This window comes from Scomber japonicus, chromosome 8 (genome assembly GCF_027409825.1).
Source record: "Scomber japonicus isolate fScoJap1 chromosome 8, fScoJap1.pri, whole genome shotgun sequence".
NCBI lineage: Eukaryota > Metazoa > Chordata > Actinopteri > Scombriformes > Scombridae > Scomber > Scomber japonicus.
Genome location: NC_070585.1, coordinates 9,347,023 through 9,366,613, shown reverse-complemented (window position 1 = coordinate 9,366,613; position 19,591 = coordinate 9,347,023). Strand labels below are relative to the sequence as shown.

At 40.3% G+C, this 19,591-nt stretch overlaps 2 protein-coding genes across 2 annotated transcripts; one reads left to right on the top strand and one right to left on the bottom strand.

Moving 5' to 3' along the window:
- The first annotated feature begins 2,014 nt into the window (after positions 1 to 2,014).
- brd8b (bromodomain containing 8b) lies at positions 2,015 to 17,332 on the top strand. The gene is made up of 18 exons (XM_053324363.1): positions 2,015 to 2,062; positions 3,074 to 3,170; positions 3,991 to 4,060; positions 4,202 to 4,251; positions 4,393 to 4,515; positions 4,598 to 4,678; positions 4,975 to 5,039; positions 5,178 to 5,344; positions 5,652 to 5,843; positions 6,067 to 6,160; positions 6,448 to 6,584; positions 8,027 to 8,456; positions 8,571 to 8,608; positions 8,705 to 8,904; positions 9,337 to 9,429; positions 10,276 to 10,344; positions 10,507 to 10,792; positions 14,740 to 17,332. Exons 1-18 carry the CDS (start codon positions 2,044 to 2,046, stop codon positions 14,797 to 14,799), a joined length of 2,271 nt encoding a protein of 756 aa, XP_053180338.1. The 5' UTR covers positions 2,015 to 2,043; the 3' UTR covers positions 14,800 to 17,332.
- Positions 17,333 to 17,663: 331 nt separating this feature from the next.
- Positions 17,664 to 19,301, bottom strand: si:ch211-39i2.2 (DNA damage-inducible transcript 4-like protein-like). The gene is made up of 2 exons (XM_053324391.1): positions 19,033 to 19,301; positions 17,664 to 18,482 (listed from the first exon to the last, which is right to left on the bottom strand). Exons 1-2 carry the CDS (start codon positions 19,208 to 19,210, stop codon positions 18,037 to 18,039), a joined length of 624 nt encoding a protein of 207 aa, XP_053180366.1. The 5' UTR covers positions 19,211 to 19,301; the 3' UTR covers positions 17,664 to 18,036.
- Between the last annotated feature and the right edge of the window lie 290 nt (positions 19,302 to 19,591).

Below are 19,591 nucleotides of genomic sequence, written 5' to 3'. Positions count from 1 at the left end.
GATGTGCAGTCTGATGGCTAAAATGCTCCATTACTTTGTAGAAATCTGTTTTCACTTTGAGACTAAATAGGTTTTATTTTTTGTAAATTCTTTTTTATTTTAAGCCAAATTATATTAAGCATGATTCAATTTATAAAAGCAATAAAAGGGGACAACATCCAAGGGGGTGAATACTTTTTTATAGGCACTGTAATTCAAATTTTAAGGACAAAATTTAGGACAAGGGTCACAACAGTATCATGGTGAGCACATTTTATAAATCAAAAGCCACAAAACAAGCAGTGCAAGAGAATAAACATTTCAGTAATTGAAGGAATTTTGTTAAGTAGACAGCAAAAAAACTTATTTCACCACACTCACCTCCTGAAACAAACAAAAAATGCTTCTCATAAACTGAAAAATGTGTCTTTGCTGACCTCCAGTGGTTTAACGTCTCACTTCACTGCAGTGTCAGTACACCTCTACATCACTGATGGGTGTGCAACAGAGCACACTTATATCCACAATGTGTGTCATGAAATTATAATTTACTGATAGAATATAACATCAATCTTAAGTTAAGTAAATTAAATTTGGCCTGAATTGGCACTAACACAACTCCAGTGTTCTTCTCATATGTGAACAATCATTTCAGTCAGTAGATCCAATAAGTTGCCTCTACCTGACAGTAAGTGAAAAAGTAACACATGAACAATTTTCTTTTTTTCTTGTATTGAAGTGCAGAAGGGAAAGACACAAAATGCAAAGTTTAGTTCAAGAATGTTTAGCCTCCGCTGACTCAAGTGACTCAAGCAGATTCCAGCACACACAACTACAGACATTTAGATGTTAATGTAACTAAGCATGCAACAATAGTTGGTTATGGGATGTGTGTGTGTATGGCATGTAATCAGCTCTATTTGAGACTGCTTTGACCTCACAACAAGGACCTTACCTACCTTTGATGACACAGATGTGTGGTCTAAGTACTGTTTCTGCATATCTGGGGGTTTTAAAGATGATATCACCATCTGTAAATTTGAGATAGATCAACAAACAAACGATACATTTAAATGAACAGAAATGTCTTTGCATTTTCCTATCACCACCACCTTACTGACAATGTATAGAGTACATTGAAACAACATTTGAACGATTGCATAGACAGATGCAAATTACAGAAAACTAAATTAATTCAAGAAAATGGGAAATTTAATAATTTAATCAAATTATAACTTTTTGTTGTGTGGTCAAAAATATCCTAATGGAGTGGTGTTTAGTTGGAGGACTTCAGTCTAATTAGACTTTTGTTATAACATTTTGTCCACAATCCTGCTCACAACACCAACTCACATTTTCACTCAGGACATTACTTTCTGGAAAGACACAACATGGGTGTGACACTGGGTTGAAATGTTTGCAAAAGCGTTCATGCCATCATAAAATAAGGAGGATCAAACATCAAAAATGACATTAAACTCTGCATCAAACCAGGATGCTTTGGATATCAGTTTGAAGGACAACGCTGCTGTAATCGTTTAAAGGTTTATCTTAAGTTAATATGAATTGTAAGCTGTCTTTTTAGTGCCAAAGTCCCTCTTTTTGTTACTATACTTCCACCACAGCTCAACACAGAGGGAATTTGATCCTAAAAAGACTGTAAATGTGGCACAGGGGCAGATATACACTTGATATGATTAACTTAGACTGCTTAAGCCTCATAGGCTTCACATCAACTTTTAATTGACTGTGTGGACAGACTGTGAATTTTGGCCCCCATTACAGAGGAAACACATAAGGAGATCTTTTAATAGCCACTAAACAGTATGATTACAGCGAAGAAAACGAGAAAACCTCTTTTCTTTGGACACCTGACTGATATTTTATTTAGATTTTGAACCTAAACTTCAACTCTTTGCACCGCTGCTCAGTCAGACATCAGTGTACGCGCTTCATACAATTTTTAACCATTTTTTTCTTAGCTCTGAGTTCAGTTCAGTTTAACGCGTGTCTCACTGAAAACAGTCCGGCGGAAGTTGGGCTCACGGCCGTGTCACAAAAGAAATGGCGAGCGGTATCGGCAGTGAGTAATGCTTTATAACTCTTTCTCTGGTTTCTTGGTGAATAAATAGTATAAACTAACAGCAAAGACGCTCCAAATATTGTACCGTATGTAGTTAGTTCGGACAGAGCGGCATAGTTTCTTAATAAAACGATACACCGCGTACCTGTGTGTGTCTCATGAATGTGTTCCCCCAGCTAGCGCTCCTAACGTTCATTAAATATTAGCTAATTGTAGGTTATTATCCTCGGTAACGTAAATTATAACTACTTTCATGAGTTGTTAATGATTTTTAAAATGTTTTCGAGCCCCAACACTTAAACAAATATGAAGTGTATAGCTATACTCAATGTTAAAAGCATATTCTACAAACGATACAAGCTAACAATAGCGGGCTAACTTTGATAAACGTAAATAATACAGAATTTTATATTAAACACCCGGCGCTACTACCGCTCTTTTTTAAATATTTTATTTTAAATCGCCGCAGAATGTATCCTTTATTTAGGTTGTATGGAAACTGGGCCGTCATATTCATGTTTGTAAACAAATCCGATCAAAACAATACAGATGAACGGGTTGAGATTCAGTTATAGTCAGAAAGTAGCTAATAATACCAAAACATGTTATAATTACTGTGTACATATAGCACTATAACTATAATGTTGTATTATAACATACACTGCATCTACAAATTAGACACATTTATTTTAGTTTATAACACAAAATGTGCACTCCATTTTACTACATACTATATCTATATAAGGTAACGTCTTTTTCTCACCATTTAATCTTTATCTCAGCACTCTTGACTTCATTGTACTATTTGTATCCAGTTTACAGTCCACAGAAACAGTTTCACCTGTACAGAGTTATTCCTTGTGTACATTTATGAAGATCATTGATGTTATTCTGTGTAAATGCACTGAGAGCCAGAGTCAAATTCATTTTATGTGTACACATACTTCACGTACTTGGCCAAAAAAGATGATTCTGTTTCTGATATGTGTACGATTTTTTTTCCCTTCACAGAACACAAGATACTGAATGTGGGGCCGACGGAGCCCTGGTCAGTCAGGGAGAAACTGTGCCTGGCCTCCTCTGTTATGAGGAGTGGCGACCAAAACTGGTAAATAGAAAAACCCTCTCAAAAATACACTCATTGTATTTAAATGTTGTCATGGAAGTACAGGAAGGAGGAGACATAGAATGGAAGAGTGCTGTGTTTATCTGTAGGTAAATCAGTTTGCTGATATTTGAACCACTGAAACACTAGTTAACAAAAAAAAAAAAAACTACTGAGAATGAATTTTGAAAATGTCACATTTTTAAATTAGAGATTAGTAAAAGATTGACTGTGTAATAACATGTCAAAATGTAAAAAGAAAGAAAACAAACCAATCCATTAAATCAAGTTTAACTCTTCAGTATTAATCTACTCAGTAAAAAAAAGAGTATCAATCAATCACTTCCAAATTGAAATCAGTTTTTATGCATTATCTTTTAAAGTCCATTCTTAGGAAAAATGTGCAAAAACTTCAGTCCATGTGCTGTTCAGTGCAGCAGTTAGTCTAAATTTTGACCACTAGGGGTCAGACCTGGGCAGGCTGTCAAGTCTGAAAAATGACGAGTAGGAGTTTATTTAGAGGTGGAACATGACATTGATGATCAATATAGAGTTTATAAGGAAAACCCAAGTTCTGAACCAAGTAATGAATTGAAATATGTATTTACAAATGTGGTGATCGTGGTGACCCTTTTGACAAAAGATGTGGCAGAGCTGCTTATATGATTTACAATACCTGGATTACTTGCATTCTGTATATTTCTACATCCATATGTGTTTGTCATTTGAATGAGGCAGTGCATACATTTATTCTCAGATTTTCCCAACATGTCAAGTGTTTCTTCTCTGACTCTATTCTGAGGAATCTCTCTTTGCCTTCCAGGGTGTCAGTAAGTCGAGCCATCAAGCCTTTTTCAGAACCGGGTCGTCCACCCGACTGGTTCTCACAGAAGGTGAGCGGGATATAAAGCAACACAACATTTTCATAATTTGTTGAAGTCACTCTGTGTATAAGTCAGTAGGTCCGTTTGTCTTTTGAGCAAACACAGATGAACATTTGCTGGAGGATAAAACATTTTCTCTCTGTTTCTCAGCACTGTGCCTCACAATACTCTGAGCTGCTGGAAGCCACTGAAGCACCTAAGTCAGTACCCCAATACACACACACACACACACACACACACACACATATGTGCACAATCACAATAATGTGTTGCTACTTTTGAGGTTTTTTGACCACATTTTGAGAGTTGATTTCGAGTGTTTGTGCTCTGCTGTGTTCCAGGCGTAAGCGTGGCGAGAAGGGCGAGGTTGTTGAGACTATAGAAGATGTCATTGTACGCAGGCTGACCACTGAGAGGATAGAGGAGCTGAAAAAACTACTGCGAGACACGCAAGAGCAGTACAGGTACCTACATGCTCGAAAGATAGATCTATAAAGCCTGTGAGATGTGACCTTTTAACCCCCTCTGTGCTTTCTATGCTGACAGGAAGTTGAAGAAGGAGGTGGACCTGATACAGACGGGACACATGGACTCCCAGCTGAAGGACCTGTGGACAGAGATCACAGTGTAAGACCTTTTATTTGCAAATCCTTTAGATGCTTTTGATGTTGTATATTCAATGTGTGACCAAAAACATATTTTCAAGAGATGGATTCCAGATTTCAATCACACAATGTGTCCAGAAAGTGAAATAATTCAACATCTGTTGGATGGATTGATATGGAGTTTGCTATAGATGTGCATGGTAACCAGAGGATGAATCCAAATAGCTTAAATGATCGCTTGACTTTGGTCAAAGTGTCTATTTGTCCATTTGACATTTTGGCTCAGTAACTAAAAGTATTTGTTTCTCCAAAATCCAGAAAGAAGAAGCAGGATGAGGAGGAAGCAGAGCAGAAGAGGAAAGCCACAGAAACTGCATATCAGGGTAGGTTTGCTGGCTCTTCGTTGAAATTTCTTCAGGAAATCTGAACATCATTCTACCATGTGGGGATTTATTTGAAATGTCATTCCCTTCTCTCTGTAATAGATAGATCAATGAATTTTCTCTGTCTCCTCGTCACAGCTCGTCAGGCAGTCAAAAACACACCTAAGCGTCTACCCAGTGTAACTGTACGGTCTCCTCTGGGTGCCAGCCCCCCCACCATAGATTCTCAGACTGACTCTTCGGTCGCCACACCGCCCATGGATACAGGAAGTGTCGCCTCCGACGACACCAGCATCCACCCTGTTGTAAGAACATCCTCATATATATATATATATATATATACACACACACACACCAGTATTTGCTTTATATGTTGTGTAATTCAGCATCATTATCTTTGGTGAAATTAAAGTTCTTAGTGTATCAATAGACGTAGTGTAACAATATTTGAGTGCCTCTCTGCACCTCCAGCTTGTTTCCTCATCAGTGGAAACAGATCATCTCTCATTATGCTGGTTTTTGGCAATCAAAAGTCCTACTAGATGGACATTTTTGAGATACTGCAGCTCACTGTGCCAAACACTCTCTCTGATTACTCTCTGCCTGTGCCAGGCCCAGGGGGTCGGAGTGTTTCTACCAGCAACAGAGGCTCCAGGCCCAGGACCTAAAGACGGAGGCCTGGCCACACTAGTCGAGGACTCACCACAGAAGAGACTCCTGGCCCAGAAGGCCACACCGCCACCTTCTCCTCTCCTGTCAGAACTGCTGAAAAAAGGCAACCTCATCTCAGCTAGCCCCCGCCTGGTGAGAACCAGCTCAGATTCTATTTAAACATCAGATTATTACAAGAAAGAATAGTTCAAGATAATGTTAAATCATCACATCAAGCTTTATGCAAAATTCAGCTGTAACTACCTCAAACTTACTGTATAGAGTCAGTTGGTCTTGCAGACTTGGTTGGATTATTACCACCATCAGTGCTGGATAAAAACATCACTATTGTATTGCCTGTGTCTACTGCTCTCAGGTTGCTGATGGAGACTCTACTGGAAGCCTTACCAACGGAGTACAGACAGCCACCGCTGCCACTCCCCTACCAACCAGTCATGAGGTCATCACAGGTAAATAATACTTCTTCGGAGTAAATGAGACAGATAAAACACAAGCCATCTGCAATCTATGCAACGGGAGCATCTGCAAAAAGTTTCAGCATGACGACATTGATCGGATCGGCGAATTAAGACATTACAACCGATTTCACAAATTGCATAAAATGCTAAATATCGGCCGATCCGATATAGCCGATCAAGATCGGTGTAAAGCCTAATGATGAAGATGATCTACTTATTGCAGTGAGGTTTTATTTGTGCTTGTGTCCTTAAGTATTCTTTCTCCTGTGTGTCTGCAGAGGGGGAAGCTGAAATTAAGACAGAGCTCAGTGACGAGACGGGGTTAGTAGAAGAGGACCTGGTAGCTGTGTCTTACATGGGAGACGAACTGGACCTGGAAACAGTGGGAGACATCATTGCCATCATAGAGGAGAAGGTACGTACTGTGTCCACATCTGCTTGCATCATTCCAGACCAGATAGAGATCAGAGTAGAGAGTATGTGATGATAGTGTAACAAGCTTCATATAATCACATGGTAGGCAATAATGGCAATATGTGGAAAAGGAATGTCTTTATTTTCATGTCTGACTTAAAAAAATGGTAAAACTCCTTGAATCTCCAAACTTTGAAAAGAGAGAAAATGCTGCTTTTTATTATAGCAACACTCTGTTTCATATTGAATCACTTTGTTTGGTGACTGTCAGAGTGTGTTTTTGTCGTGCTTGCAAAGATCAGAATGAACTTCACTCTATCCATTTTTTAAGGTGTCTCATCACATGCTTCATGAACACAAAACATCCAAATGTTTGACCTGTCGTGACCGATTCCCAGTGCAGAAAAATACCGTTGTGTCTTTAATCAGCTTGAACAAACCAAACCAGGATTAAACTTTTTATATAAAGCCAACTCATAACTAATGCGATCAAGTCAAGCCCTGATTTGAAAACTTAATTTAAAAAGCTTATTTATGACTTTGAAACGCAGCTGTGAGACATCAAACACAAACCAGCACAAATCACATAAAATGAAAACTGACAATACTGTGATGTTGGAAACAAAAATGAACAAAACCGCAGCAATTACAAAGCAGAAGAGAGCAGCAGTGAACTTTGATACATTTAGAGACTGAAGTCATCTGTAAGTCCTTTACTGTCTCAGAAATACAAGTTCTCTTTAGATCATTTACTGCCTCAAATGAATGCACAAGATATGCAATATGACAGTTTTAAAGTATAAATTAGGACCAGAACCCTGCCAGGTCATTTATTTTATAGCAAAAAATGCTTTGGTTTGTAAAAGTAAAGACATCAATTTGTAGATAACTTCAGGGCTTTTTTTAAACAGGCTTATTCTTTAATGACATTTTAAGAGGGAACAAATGGTGAAAATGCTTCTTACCATGTGGCTACACTACAGTCATGGGTCAGACGTGGTTATTAGTGATATTTTAATTGCAGTGCATTAAAAAAACATTAATTAACTGGAATACTGTGTAGATAATTTGACACATTTAGAAGAATATAATAGTCTGTTCACAGAGCAGTAACAAAGAAAACACTGTGTGTAAGATTCATTATAACACTGGTTAAGTCTGAGGTGAAGCTAAGCATGAAAGCTAACCTAATTAGGACCAAGTTAGTCTGAAGGAAGAGGTCTCCATGGTGACTTTTAAACTGGTAATGTTGCTTTATGAAACCACCCTCTGTAGATATGATACTTGTCACCATGAACATTTGCTGAGACATTGTTAACACTGCAATGAGTATGCACTATGCTTCACTATGCTTCACTATCATCAGGGTGCTTCTTCAACCACTTAGGTCTGTCTCCTCCATGATCTTTCTCTTTGTTCATCATCTCCTCTCTTGCTTCACAGGTGGATGACTCTGTGGAGGCTTTGGACGCGGCGGCAGTGGAAGCAGCTCTCTCTCTGTGCGAAGAGGCCGTCTCAGAAGGACACACTCTCCCAGGCCCTTGGGAGACCCAGGAGCTGAAGGCTTCAGACCCTACCCCCTCAGTCCAAGACTCTGACCCCACACAGGAGTCTCAGGATGTGGCTGTGATGGCCGCCCCGACCTCTGCTGGTCTCGAGACCCAGAATCAAGCAGACACAAAAAGAGAACAGCAGTTGAAGGGAAACTGCGAGGGACCTGAGGTGACTGGAAGTGATGTCACTTCTTCTGTCACCTCTGATGACGGCGCAACAGGATGTGAAGTCACAGAAGATGGGAAGGTGGCCACCGAAGCAACAGTGAAGAGCGAGGTAGAGGAGTGGAGTCAACCTGAGCCCAACCCACCTTGCCTAGGTAGGTGGCGTAAACACACACACACACACACACACACACACACACACACACACACACAATCATGCTTCTATGTTTATTTTCTAATCCTCCTCTCATTTTTTTATTGTCCCACAGACTCTGAGGACAGCTCTGTGTCTGGGAAAGAGTCCAAGGTCACACCCTTATGTGTACTTACTCACATACACAGCACAGTTTGTAAAATGCAGGCATTTAACTCTACATTTATCTATGTGTGTTCTTGACTCCAGGAGGTGAAGGAGGAGGAGGCGGGGAGCGAAGGGGACCCCGAAGAAGGGATGGAGCTGAAAGAGGATTGCGGCGAGGGGGAGGGTCCCTATTTGTCAGAGGTGGAAAGGGCAGCCAGCGAGAGTGAAGACGGCTACGGACCGGCCTCCCAACGCTACACAGCAGATTCACTGGCCAGCAGCCCTGCCTCCTCTTCACAGCTGTAAGTGTCCACATGTGATTATGGGTGTAGGAGTGACTAATAAATGTGTTAAGAGCTGCATTTTTATCATTTGTGTTCTATTTATATGTAAAAGGGAATCAGGAGCTTGTGTGAATGCAGGGTCATGCACTGAAATAACCTTTGCCCTTACTGCAGCATTTTTAGGAGAACTGCAGCTTTAAATCTAGATAAGGCTTAGCTGGCATTCGTCATGAATATTCATGTCACGACCTCTGAATCAGATTAGGTTTCCATTTGTCTGAGCTAAGCAGTCTTTTGGCCACTGACGTAAAAAACTCACAGTACACGCTTTTGTGTCTCTGCCACTCTTGTTCCTCTTCTGCTTCCCTTTTTTTCACTCTGAACTGGACATTCCTCTCTTCACTCCCCACTCTGGCCTCACTTCCTCTGTCATCTCTCTGCCTGCATCAGGTCTACATGTGGTGAGGACCAGGAGGCCGTTCAGGCTCAGAAGATCTGGAAGAAAGCCATTATGCTGGTGTGGAGGGCCGCTGCCAACCACAGGTGAAGCTTCATGACGTGGCTCCACCTCGACAACAAATCAGAGTTCTCATTGGCCAAAATATTTTAGCCAGACACCCTCCCATTCAGTTTCTGTTAGAAAGATTTCCAGCATCAGGCTGATTGTTAATGAGCTGTTGTGCCATCAAACAGCATGTGCATTCTTTTCCAACAGAGGGCGATCAATATTAGGAGATATTAATGAATAAGGCACCACAGGCACATAAAGAAGTCAATCATTTTTTATTATATATGCAATGTTTTATTTTCTGGCTTTTATTTATCACTTCATTTTTGCTTTATTCAGCAAATGTTTTCTGTGATCTTTTTTTATCTTCCAACATGATGACTAAAATACCATACTACTGTGAACATACTGTGAATGCATTCATTTATTTTAGCCTTAAAACTGTCAAAGTTGGGTGTAAAAAGTATCAGAATCAGTCTTCTTTATAGTATTAGCACTGAGCACATAACCTTGCTGTCTTCAATGGTAGTTACATCATTTATAAACCTCTATAAACAGATTTTTGTTAATTGCCTTCCCTGTAAAACAGAAGAGGGGATGAGTGTTAAGTTTACTACAACAATAGCTGCTAGCCAATAGCTGTGACACAAACACAGACAGGAGCAGGAAACTCTAATTAAGGCTAAATCTGGACCAAACTTTATTTATTTAACATTTTTTATTTTGTGCTTTCTTTACTAACTTTAGAGCAAGATTACATTACAGTCTTACACACAGTTGCACTAGAACGGATTTGTTTACCTCTCTGTTGAGATAAAATGCATGTTAACTTAGATTTCAATGCTGTTTTTATACTGTTGCTCATATCTTGTGTCTCTCAGGTATGCCAGCGTCTTCTTACAGCCCGTGTCAGACGACATTGCCCCCGGTTACCACAGCATCGTACACAGGTTAGATCACACACACCACTGTTGAATTATGTTGCCAAAGCAGTGTTGTTGATTAGAGATGCTGAATGTTAACAGTGCTAAAAACCATTTAAACCTACTGTTAATTGGTTACAGTCAACACAAACTTAACACCCACATCTCCCTCCACTCCACCACTTCCAGACCCATGGACCTGTCGGCCATTAAGAAGAACATCGAGTCTGGCGTGATCCGTACCACCGCCGAGTTCCAGCGCGACATCATGCTGATGTTTCAGAACGCCGTCATGTACAACTCTTCAGACCATGACGTGTATCACATGGCGCTGGAGATGCAGCGCGACGTCCTGGAGCACGTGCAGCAGTTCCTGGCCACCCAGCTCATCATGCAGACCTCAGAGAGCGCCATCTCCGCCAAGAGCCTCCGAGGCAGGGAGGGAAACCGTAAGCCGGGCGAGCCGGCTGAGAAGGTGGGTTGTGCAAAATGGGGCGGGTGGGTTGAGGGGGGGTTCCTTTAAAAGTCTCTGGATGCATAAAACACATCTTTGATTCTCAGAAAGCGTTCTAAGATTTCACTGTTAATGTTTTGAAACACATTTTCACTGGCATTGGCAGATGAAGCCTCTTCTCTGGAGCATTTGTTAAAAGACTGCTGACATCTCTGCTCCTGTCAGGCCGGGACAACAGATTGTTTTAAGTAGAACAAGATTTGTTCCATCAGAAAACTCCTGAGCAGAGGTCTAATCAACAATATGATTATTTGCAGGTAGTGAAAGGTCTCACAGATTGTTTTTAACATTCCCCATTTACATAGTTATGAATCTTTTGCTTATAAAACAGTACAGGTATGACAGCTGACAGAATGACGTTGTTTAAAATCTGTATGAAAATACATAAATATACCATATGGAAAGGGAAACTCTCCTACCAATAGAATTCTTATGTCTTGGGCAGTTTGTAATTTATTCACTAATATTTCAACCTCAGACTGGACTTCAGCACATCACCTGGACATCAGTTACTTTTTCTTCCCTCAGGATGGCAGCTGAAGCTAGGTTGAATACCCAGTGGATTCTAACAATAATCTAGTTTGGTCAATATGTTTCAAACACATATTTTCACTGAAATACAACTTAATAAATACATTTCCTTCCATCTCAATTCTTAAGTGCAACCCTCCTGAGTTTGGGAGCAGTCACATTAATTTCTGCACATTATCCGCCTAAAGCTCCACATGCACCGACTGACAGTGACCCATAACATTTAACATGGAATGATTTGGTGGATTAACAAAAACCAGGATATTTGAACTGACTTGATCGGAGCAAATTGGATACTAGAATATTATTACTTTTAAGACGATTATGTACTTGATCCTTGCACAGTATTAATTTGAATGTTGTGTTTCCCTTCCATCAGCATCAGACTATATTTTGCTAATGTATACACAGCTAGATTGAACAGCCTCAGATTACAGTTTAACCTTCTGTTCTGCAAAGAAATCCACTAGCTTTTGACATAGTACTTGACGTTATAGGCTACACATACAAAAATATACCTTGTTACATCACTTCGGCTGTATTTATGCTACTTAGGCTTATTTTGCTTACTATCACTGAATTTTGTCACACTCAGCGTAATTTATGCTGAAATATTAACACGTAGCACCAGAGCCAGCGCTACAATGATGTTACATGAATGCTTATGGTGTGATGAGTCAACCACAGGCTCAACCTCTCACAAGACACTGATTATATTTGAAATACACACATCATCATATTTCTACACATTGTACAAAAGTCAGAACTTCCCACTTTGTTCAACACACGTGACATCTCTGGATCTGAGTGCCTCTGTACCGGTTCCTCACTCCTCTATGCTCGCTGTCCTTCAGTGGATTAATCTTTGGCCTTGAATTCCCAGCTGCTTCATGTCTGCTGCATGCTGGCTGCTCGTCCTCCTCACTAACTTCTGTCTCTCTGTCTGTCTGTCTGCATCTGCCTGTCCCTGACTCAGCTGTTCGTCCGCCCCTGACTGTCCGCTTCTGTCTGCGATGAATTTTCTTATCTGCTGTTCTGTGTGTGTGTGTGTGTGTGTGTGTGTGTGTGTATGTGTGTATTTCTTCTCATGATTATATAAATGGTTAGTGTTGCGAGTGTGTCTCTAACAGGGTTCCTGATGATCACAGCTTTTTTTTTTAAGGATTAGGGAATATAGAGAAGTCATTTTCGGACATGGAATATTTTAATGGGTGGTCTGGAAGTACAAGTGGAGTTTGAACTTTTCTTAAAATATTTGACAAATTCCACAATTATATTAATTGTTTTAAATCTTGTTGAGCTGTTTTTCCAGAGCAAGCCCTGCTGAAGTGGAAATTAAACTGCTGAGCAAGCAATAGTAATAATCCAACAAGGAAAAACATTAGTAGTACACGGATGAAAATTAAGATATTTTGATAGGAGCCATAATATGAACTGAAGTGTAGTGTTCATCAGCTGTTTTAAATACATCAGTTTGTTTGTATGGAAGTGAAGCTGCCTGTGCTTGTTAATGTCTGATGCCTCTATGTACTGTGTGTGTCTGTGTGTGTCTGTGTGTGCGTTATTAATGTCACTATTTACTACCTGCATATGGGAGTCTGCGTGTTTGATGTTGTGTGTGTGTGTTTGTTTGATGGTGTGTGTGTGTGTGTGTGTGTTTATGTGCCGTGCAGAGGTCATATGGACGCTCGCCCCACACCCCCCCCCGCGTACCTCTGTGCCGGACGCAGAGTTTGTATGATTCTTGCTTTCTCACGCACATGTGTGTGTTTTCTCTCTCTTTCTCACTCCAATGTTTGTCCTTCTACAGGACAGTGTCCCAATGGCCTCTCCTGCTTTCCTTCTCTCTCTCTTTGTAAGTATTCAGGTTCTCCCTCAGATTTCACCAGAACCAGGTCCACGCTCCGCACACGCTTGTCTCAACGCACACACAGAAACACACACACTTCTGCTATACACCTCTATTCTTTTCTTTCTCTCTGTTCAGTTCATTAGTGGCCTGAAGTGTGGATCTGAATAATATAAACCAAAGCAGTAATGTTGATGTTAATTAGTAATAAAGCACAGCAGTTTTGGTAAAGGTGCTATCACGAGTTCATTAAATTTCATAAACAGCCTCTGTCTTCAGTGAACTGAATTAAATAGATTAAAGGTTATTTGGGATTAGAAATAATTAAAACAAAAGTATATAAGCTGTATTATTTAACAAGCACAGAACAAGTAAACAAGCAAAGAATGTGTTTGTTGGAACCATTAAAGCAGAGCTGCAAGAATTAATCAATTACTCAGGTGACAGAAATCTGCAGTTATTCTGATTTGAAATCATTGTTTCAGTTGTTGTTTTGAATTAAATCTTAAATTAAAATTAAATTGAAAATCTTAAAAATGAATAACTAGCAAATGAAATGGATGACATCATGGTGACCTCTTAGAAAATGATTGCAATTTTTAAACATTTTATAGACCTTGATTAATCAAGAAACTAACCAACAGATTAATCAGTCTAAAACATCAAGTTCAGCTAACTGATATGCAGCTAAATTTAGCTTGATGTAATTCAGGGAAGTTATAGTACAACTTCCTTGAGCTTGAACAAACAGTGTACCATGAGTCAGGCTTTGAACGGTTTTCTAATGTGTGTCAGTTAGGTATTATAACTCAGATGAAACACAGTGTACAGTCACTCTGACCATTAAAGTGACGCACCTCAGTCAAATACTGGAATCAGCAGTGACAATGTGATTAAGATTACATAAAGAAACAGACAGAAGAGTTAAAGAGCCTCTGTCACTCTCTTTGTTTTTCTCACAACAGTTTCTCTCTCTCACACACACACACACACACACACACACACACACACAGTTACACACATGTCTGTATCACCCTCATCAACTTTTAAGTTGTGTTTGCCCACTCGAACACACACACAGACACACACACACACACACACACACACACACACACAGGCTCCAGTAACCTTTCATCACCCGAGCTTCCGTCGACCTTCGGTTAATGACTCCATGCCGGTTTCCTGTGTTTTTCTGTTGACGTGCGACCGTCCGTGTGTCCGTGTTTCTGCATGTTCTAATTTCTTTTCTCCTTCTTTTCTGTTCAGTTATTCCTTTTTAATCATCTTTTTTTTGTTTTTTGTTTTTTTTCTGTTCTTCATTTGGGGAGGAAGCCCTCCAAGGTGGACTATGCTGTCAGGTCAATCACAGGTCAAACACATCCGGGCCCCCACCCCACCCCTTTCATTCGGCCCAGCTGACCTTTGACCTCTCCGTCCTTTTATGTTAACTATTTCTCCTGCTCTCCCTCTCTTTCTGTCTTTTTTTTTTCCCCTCTGGTTTCTTCCTCCATCTGTTTCTCTGCTACAGGATGGAGGCACCAGGGGTCGCCGTAGCGCCATGGAGGCCGACCTCAAAATGAAGAAATAGACTCGAGATTTGTGAGAAGAAGACGCTGAAAGAGAGACAAAGAGCCGCTCTTGGAGTCAGAGGAGCTCGGAGCTGAATACTTACTGGTCACTTTGGTTGTTTTCTGTGGAGGACTGTGCCGTCTCTGTGTGTCCGGTGTGTGAGCGGACACACTAATGCGTCCGTGTTCTGGCGAAGAGGAGGGGATGTGCAGATGTGTGTGTGTGTGTGTGTGTGTGTGTGCGTGCGTGCGTGCGTGTGTGTAAAAAAATGTGTCTGAGAGAGCTGCATTGAGTTTCCTCCTCTCCACTTCCTATGATTGGTTAACATGCAGCGCTGTGAGCTAAACGAGCCAGCGCTGTCCCCCCCGAGTATCATTTCACCAGTGAAGGTAGTTCACTGAGAAGGATATTTTCACCAGCAAATGTTTGTTTATGATCAGGTGATGGAGAGCAGGATGAGTTCTTCTTGTCAGATTTGATCATGTTGAATCATGCATTTAATTCCACAACTGCATGTCAGGTTAACACCACACAGATTAGTTTGATCATTCTTCAAATGTGATTCTGACATCAACTAAAAAAAACATATCAAACATCTAAACATCTGCATTTACTTCCCTTTTTGTCATACATGGAAGAACTGGATGAAGTTTATAATTGATCAGACTGCATTGGCCAACACACAAAGGAGCACCAGTGAATTTGCCTGTTTTAGCCGGTTAACTGCATATAATTTACCCTTTTTCCCAAAGAACAAGATTAGATTGCCAACCTGTGTTCATGCAGCACCGAGCTCACTTAAATTCAGGATGAAATTAAACATAAAAATCAGCTTCATTCATTCAGTGACATGAAACCTCCTTGATATGTGTGATCCATCACAGTCAGCAGGTTAGTTTAAATTGACATTAATAGTTTTGGGACCCGGTTGAGAGCAGTAACCATTTTTAAAAGTCTCTTTGGCGGTGCGTTCAAGTACAACTCAGAATCTGACAAAAAGACAGAAAAACTAGCTGTTGTACATGTGGTGAAATGCATTTGTTCCTTTTTGATAATGCATAATTATTCAATACAATTTCTCGTCAATTGACAGGAATTTTTTGGGGGGTGGGGTGGGGGGTTATGCTTTTTATTGTATGAACAGTGGAGAGATGACAGGAATTAAAGGGGGAGAGTGACAGAGGCAGATTTGAATTGCATACCTTGCGGTTATATGTATGCGTCTTAACCAGTAGACTGGAGGCGCACCATCAACACTTACTTCTCAAATGTGAGTATTTGTTGTTTTTCACCGTTTTATATGATTGTAAATTGAGTATATTTGGGTTTTAAACTGGTGTTGGGACAAAACAAGCATTTGAATACTTGACCTTTGGCTGAAGGGAATTCTTTTTTCACTGTTTTCTGACATTTTATAGACTGATTAGTACGTTAATCAGAAAAGTAATCAACAAATTTATCATCTCACATCTGTGTTTTGTTGCTGTTAAGCAGCAGATTGTCACATGTCACGTTGGAGTCCTTAAAAGCATCAACAGAGAGTTTCCAAACAGAACAGTCCCTGCTCGGAGCTGCACTACCATGTGATGATAACTTCAGGAAATCAATCGAAAAAGGAAACTCATTGTGCTTTGTGAGACGGCTGGCAGTGAGTGAAAACATATTAATATAAACATCAGCTTGTTGTTGCTGAAAGAGTATTGATGCATTTCTATGTGGCACTTAAGACAGTGGTTTCCAAACCTGTTTGACCTGTGGCCCCTTAACATGAAGCAAGGTCTACCAGGGACCCCTCATTACACATTGTCACTTAAGTTACTGATTATTGTCCTGATTCATCAGTTTATCATTTTGTCCATAAAATGTCAGAAAATAGTGAAAAATGTGCTTTAAAGTTCTCCAAAGTCCAAATTTACATCTCTAAATGTGATTTTGTGACTAACAGTCCAAAACACAAAGATATTCAGTTTATCATCACCTTTGATGAAAAGCAATAAATCATCACATTTGAGAAGCTGAAACCAGCTTTTTGTTTAATTTTTGCGTCTAAATGACTGAAGCAATTATTTAATTATCAAAATAGTTGCTCATTAATCTTCTCTTGATTGACTACTGATTATTTAACTTGGCTTGCAGTTCTAGAAAGAGGACTTTAACTTTTAGAGGCTGAAGTAGATAAAATACAGAAACCCACAAGAAATAAAGTATTACATCATTTTTTAAATCTGAATTTTGTGCCCAAAATGCTTTTTTTTCTCTCTCTCTCTCTATCCTGTCCTATCATCTTGCTACCCTTTTGATCAATCCAGCGACTCATTGTGGGGGTCCCGACACCCAGGTTGGGAACCACTGACTTAGGCTATAGCCAGAGTGTGCTTTGTAAACAGCTTCAGAAACATGTCTGTGTAATGTGTGTTAGATGGGAGGACAAAAACCAGTTTTGTACCTGTGTGATGGACCATGTAGAGTTTTGTGTTTGGGTAGCTGATACATGTATCATGTGTTCTGTTGTACATTTGTTAAATAAAAAAGATTATTTGATCTAAACTCAACACTAGTCCAAATAGTTAATGCTGTGGAGTAAGTGAGTGATCCATCTATGGTCATTGGTCTTTCATTGGTAGAGACTCCTCCTCTCTCTTCTGCAACATGTTTTCTTGCAATACCAAGTAATCTGTCATCAGCTGTATACTGGTCTAAACCTGCTTTAATGATCTGCCACACCAAACAACCCTGTGTAATCATTTTCCTCACTCGTAAACAAGTTTTGAGCTTGATATCTTTGGCACGTGAGCTGAGGAAAAAGGGCCAATGTATGTAAAGTGATAAGTGAATTATAAAAGTGCTGTAAACACAAGAAAGCCAAAAAACAAGGATATAAAATTAGTGTAAAAAAATGTTTATTTCACATTTCCATAATAACAAAAGTACGGCACAATTTGGGAATGAGACCCGCCCATTCCTGAGAAGAAGTTTTCACGTTTCCAGTGTACACTTTGAACATTCAACCCATCTGTGCAAAATACTGTGGTCATAGTAGTTACAGTGTGCACAAACACAAGCAGGTTGACCTCCTGCATGAAGTTAGACATTCATACATCATAACAGAACACCATCCACTTCTCTAAAGCTTAAATACAACACAATCAACTCCAGTGTGTGCCAGGCCAACTCTTGTGCATGTAGCCTGACATTTAAAACATGAGGTCAAGAATATTCACACAGAAAAGACAAACAGTGGTTTTTCATTTCAGCCCTAGTAGAAATCATGAATGACAGGGCTGGCAGAGGAGTAGAGCTTCCTCTTCACCAGCCGGTACTCTGGTCTCAGCTTCAACACTTTGCTGGTATCGAAGAGGTGCTTGAGAGGCGGCCAGCCGTCATCTTTCACTGCTTTAAAGACCACCGACAGCTCAAAGGTGGGGGTGACGCTCGGGTCTGGAGAGATGCTCCCCAGGGACTTGAGGCCATCCTTGCCCTCTACGTAGACCTTGACGGAAGCGCCCCGCAGCCCGCACGGCTCGTCTGCCGAGGAGCGCACCACGTCCTGGCCGACCCTGGTGGTCATTTGGCAAGGCAGCAGCAGAACCTGGCAGTGGAGGGTGGAAGCTTTGGCCTCTGTCAGACATCGCTCTATCTGACGGGTCACATCTTGTTGAAGGAGTCTCTCTTCATGCTCCAAACCAGCATCCAAGTTGGCAACTGTGGAAAGAAAACAAAGGCACTGTTAGAATAAGCAGCATTAATTCAGAGTAAGTACATCATAATAGTGTTTGTTTTGTTCTGCAGCTGACAGTAAATTGTAATTGCAATGCTAGAGTATTGCAGATGTAAGCAAAATCAGGAGCTTGACTCTTGCCCTATCATTTTATTTTTAAAATGCTGCACTAACATCTTACTCATCACAATAAAGGCTGAGCATCAGCAGCTCAGTAGCTCAGTAGATCAGCACATCAGCTGACCCAACGTTGCATCAGAAACATCAAAGAAATTAACCAAACTATTTGTTCTTCCGCCAATGAATATAGTGTTAGTAGCTAATTATGCCATTAGCGCATTAATATTAAATGTTGTTAGGTCAGTATTTAACTTTTCTGTAAGTAACTCGACTTGCTACAATTCATGTTTTATTACATGTTTTTTTTTTTCTTTTCTTTCTTTCATCTTTATCTATCGTAACCAAGGAGAAAAACTTTAATTCACTGTGTTTAATTCACTAAACTATCTACTTTTAACTTTTCAAACTACTTACATGGTGAGTGGTTGTCAGGCTCATCGCAGCTCTCGACGCTTCCTCGCCGGGCTGAGCTCTCCATTCCGCCCGGGGATGTGAGCTGGAGGAAGTACTTTCCTATCATGTTCGTGAAACTTTCTTCTTCAGACAAGACGCGCACTCCGTGTCCAAAGGACAAAGCCGTCGTATAGACCATCCTGATTCCTGTTTGTTAAGCTCCGGTGTCTCCTCCGCACGTTTGCTCTGTATCTTCTCCATGTATTGTATTAGGTGAGCTGAGCGACTGGCAGCTGTGAGCCGAGACTTTATATAGGAGGTGCGCTTGGTTGCATCAGCTGAGCTCTCACGTGTGGGCGGGACTAACCGCTTCAATCCAATCGAGAAAGTTCCTTGGAGGCGTCTAACGCAACATGTCTGGGCATTGCACGGTATAGCTGAGCCTCGTCACGTAGAACAACTGTTCTGTGGAAAACAAGAAAACTGTAATATAATATAATATTGTTTTTATATTTATTATTTGTACATTCACTCGTTCTCTTCTTATACAAACTAATACTGACACTAACTTATTAACTTC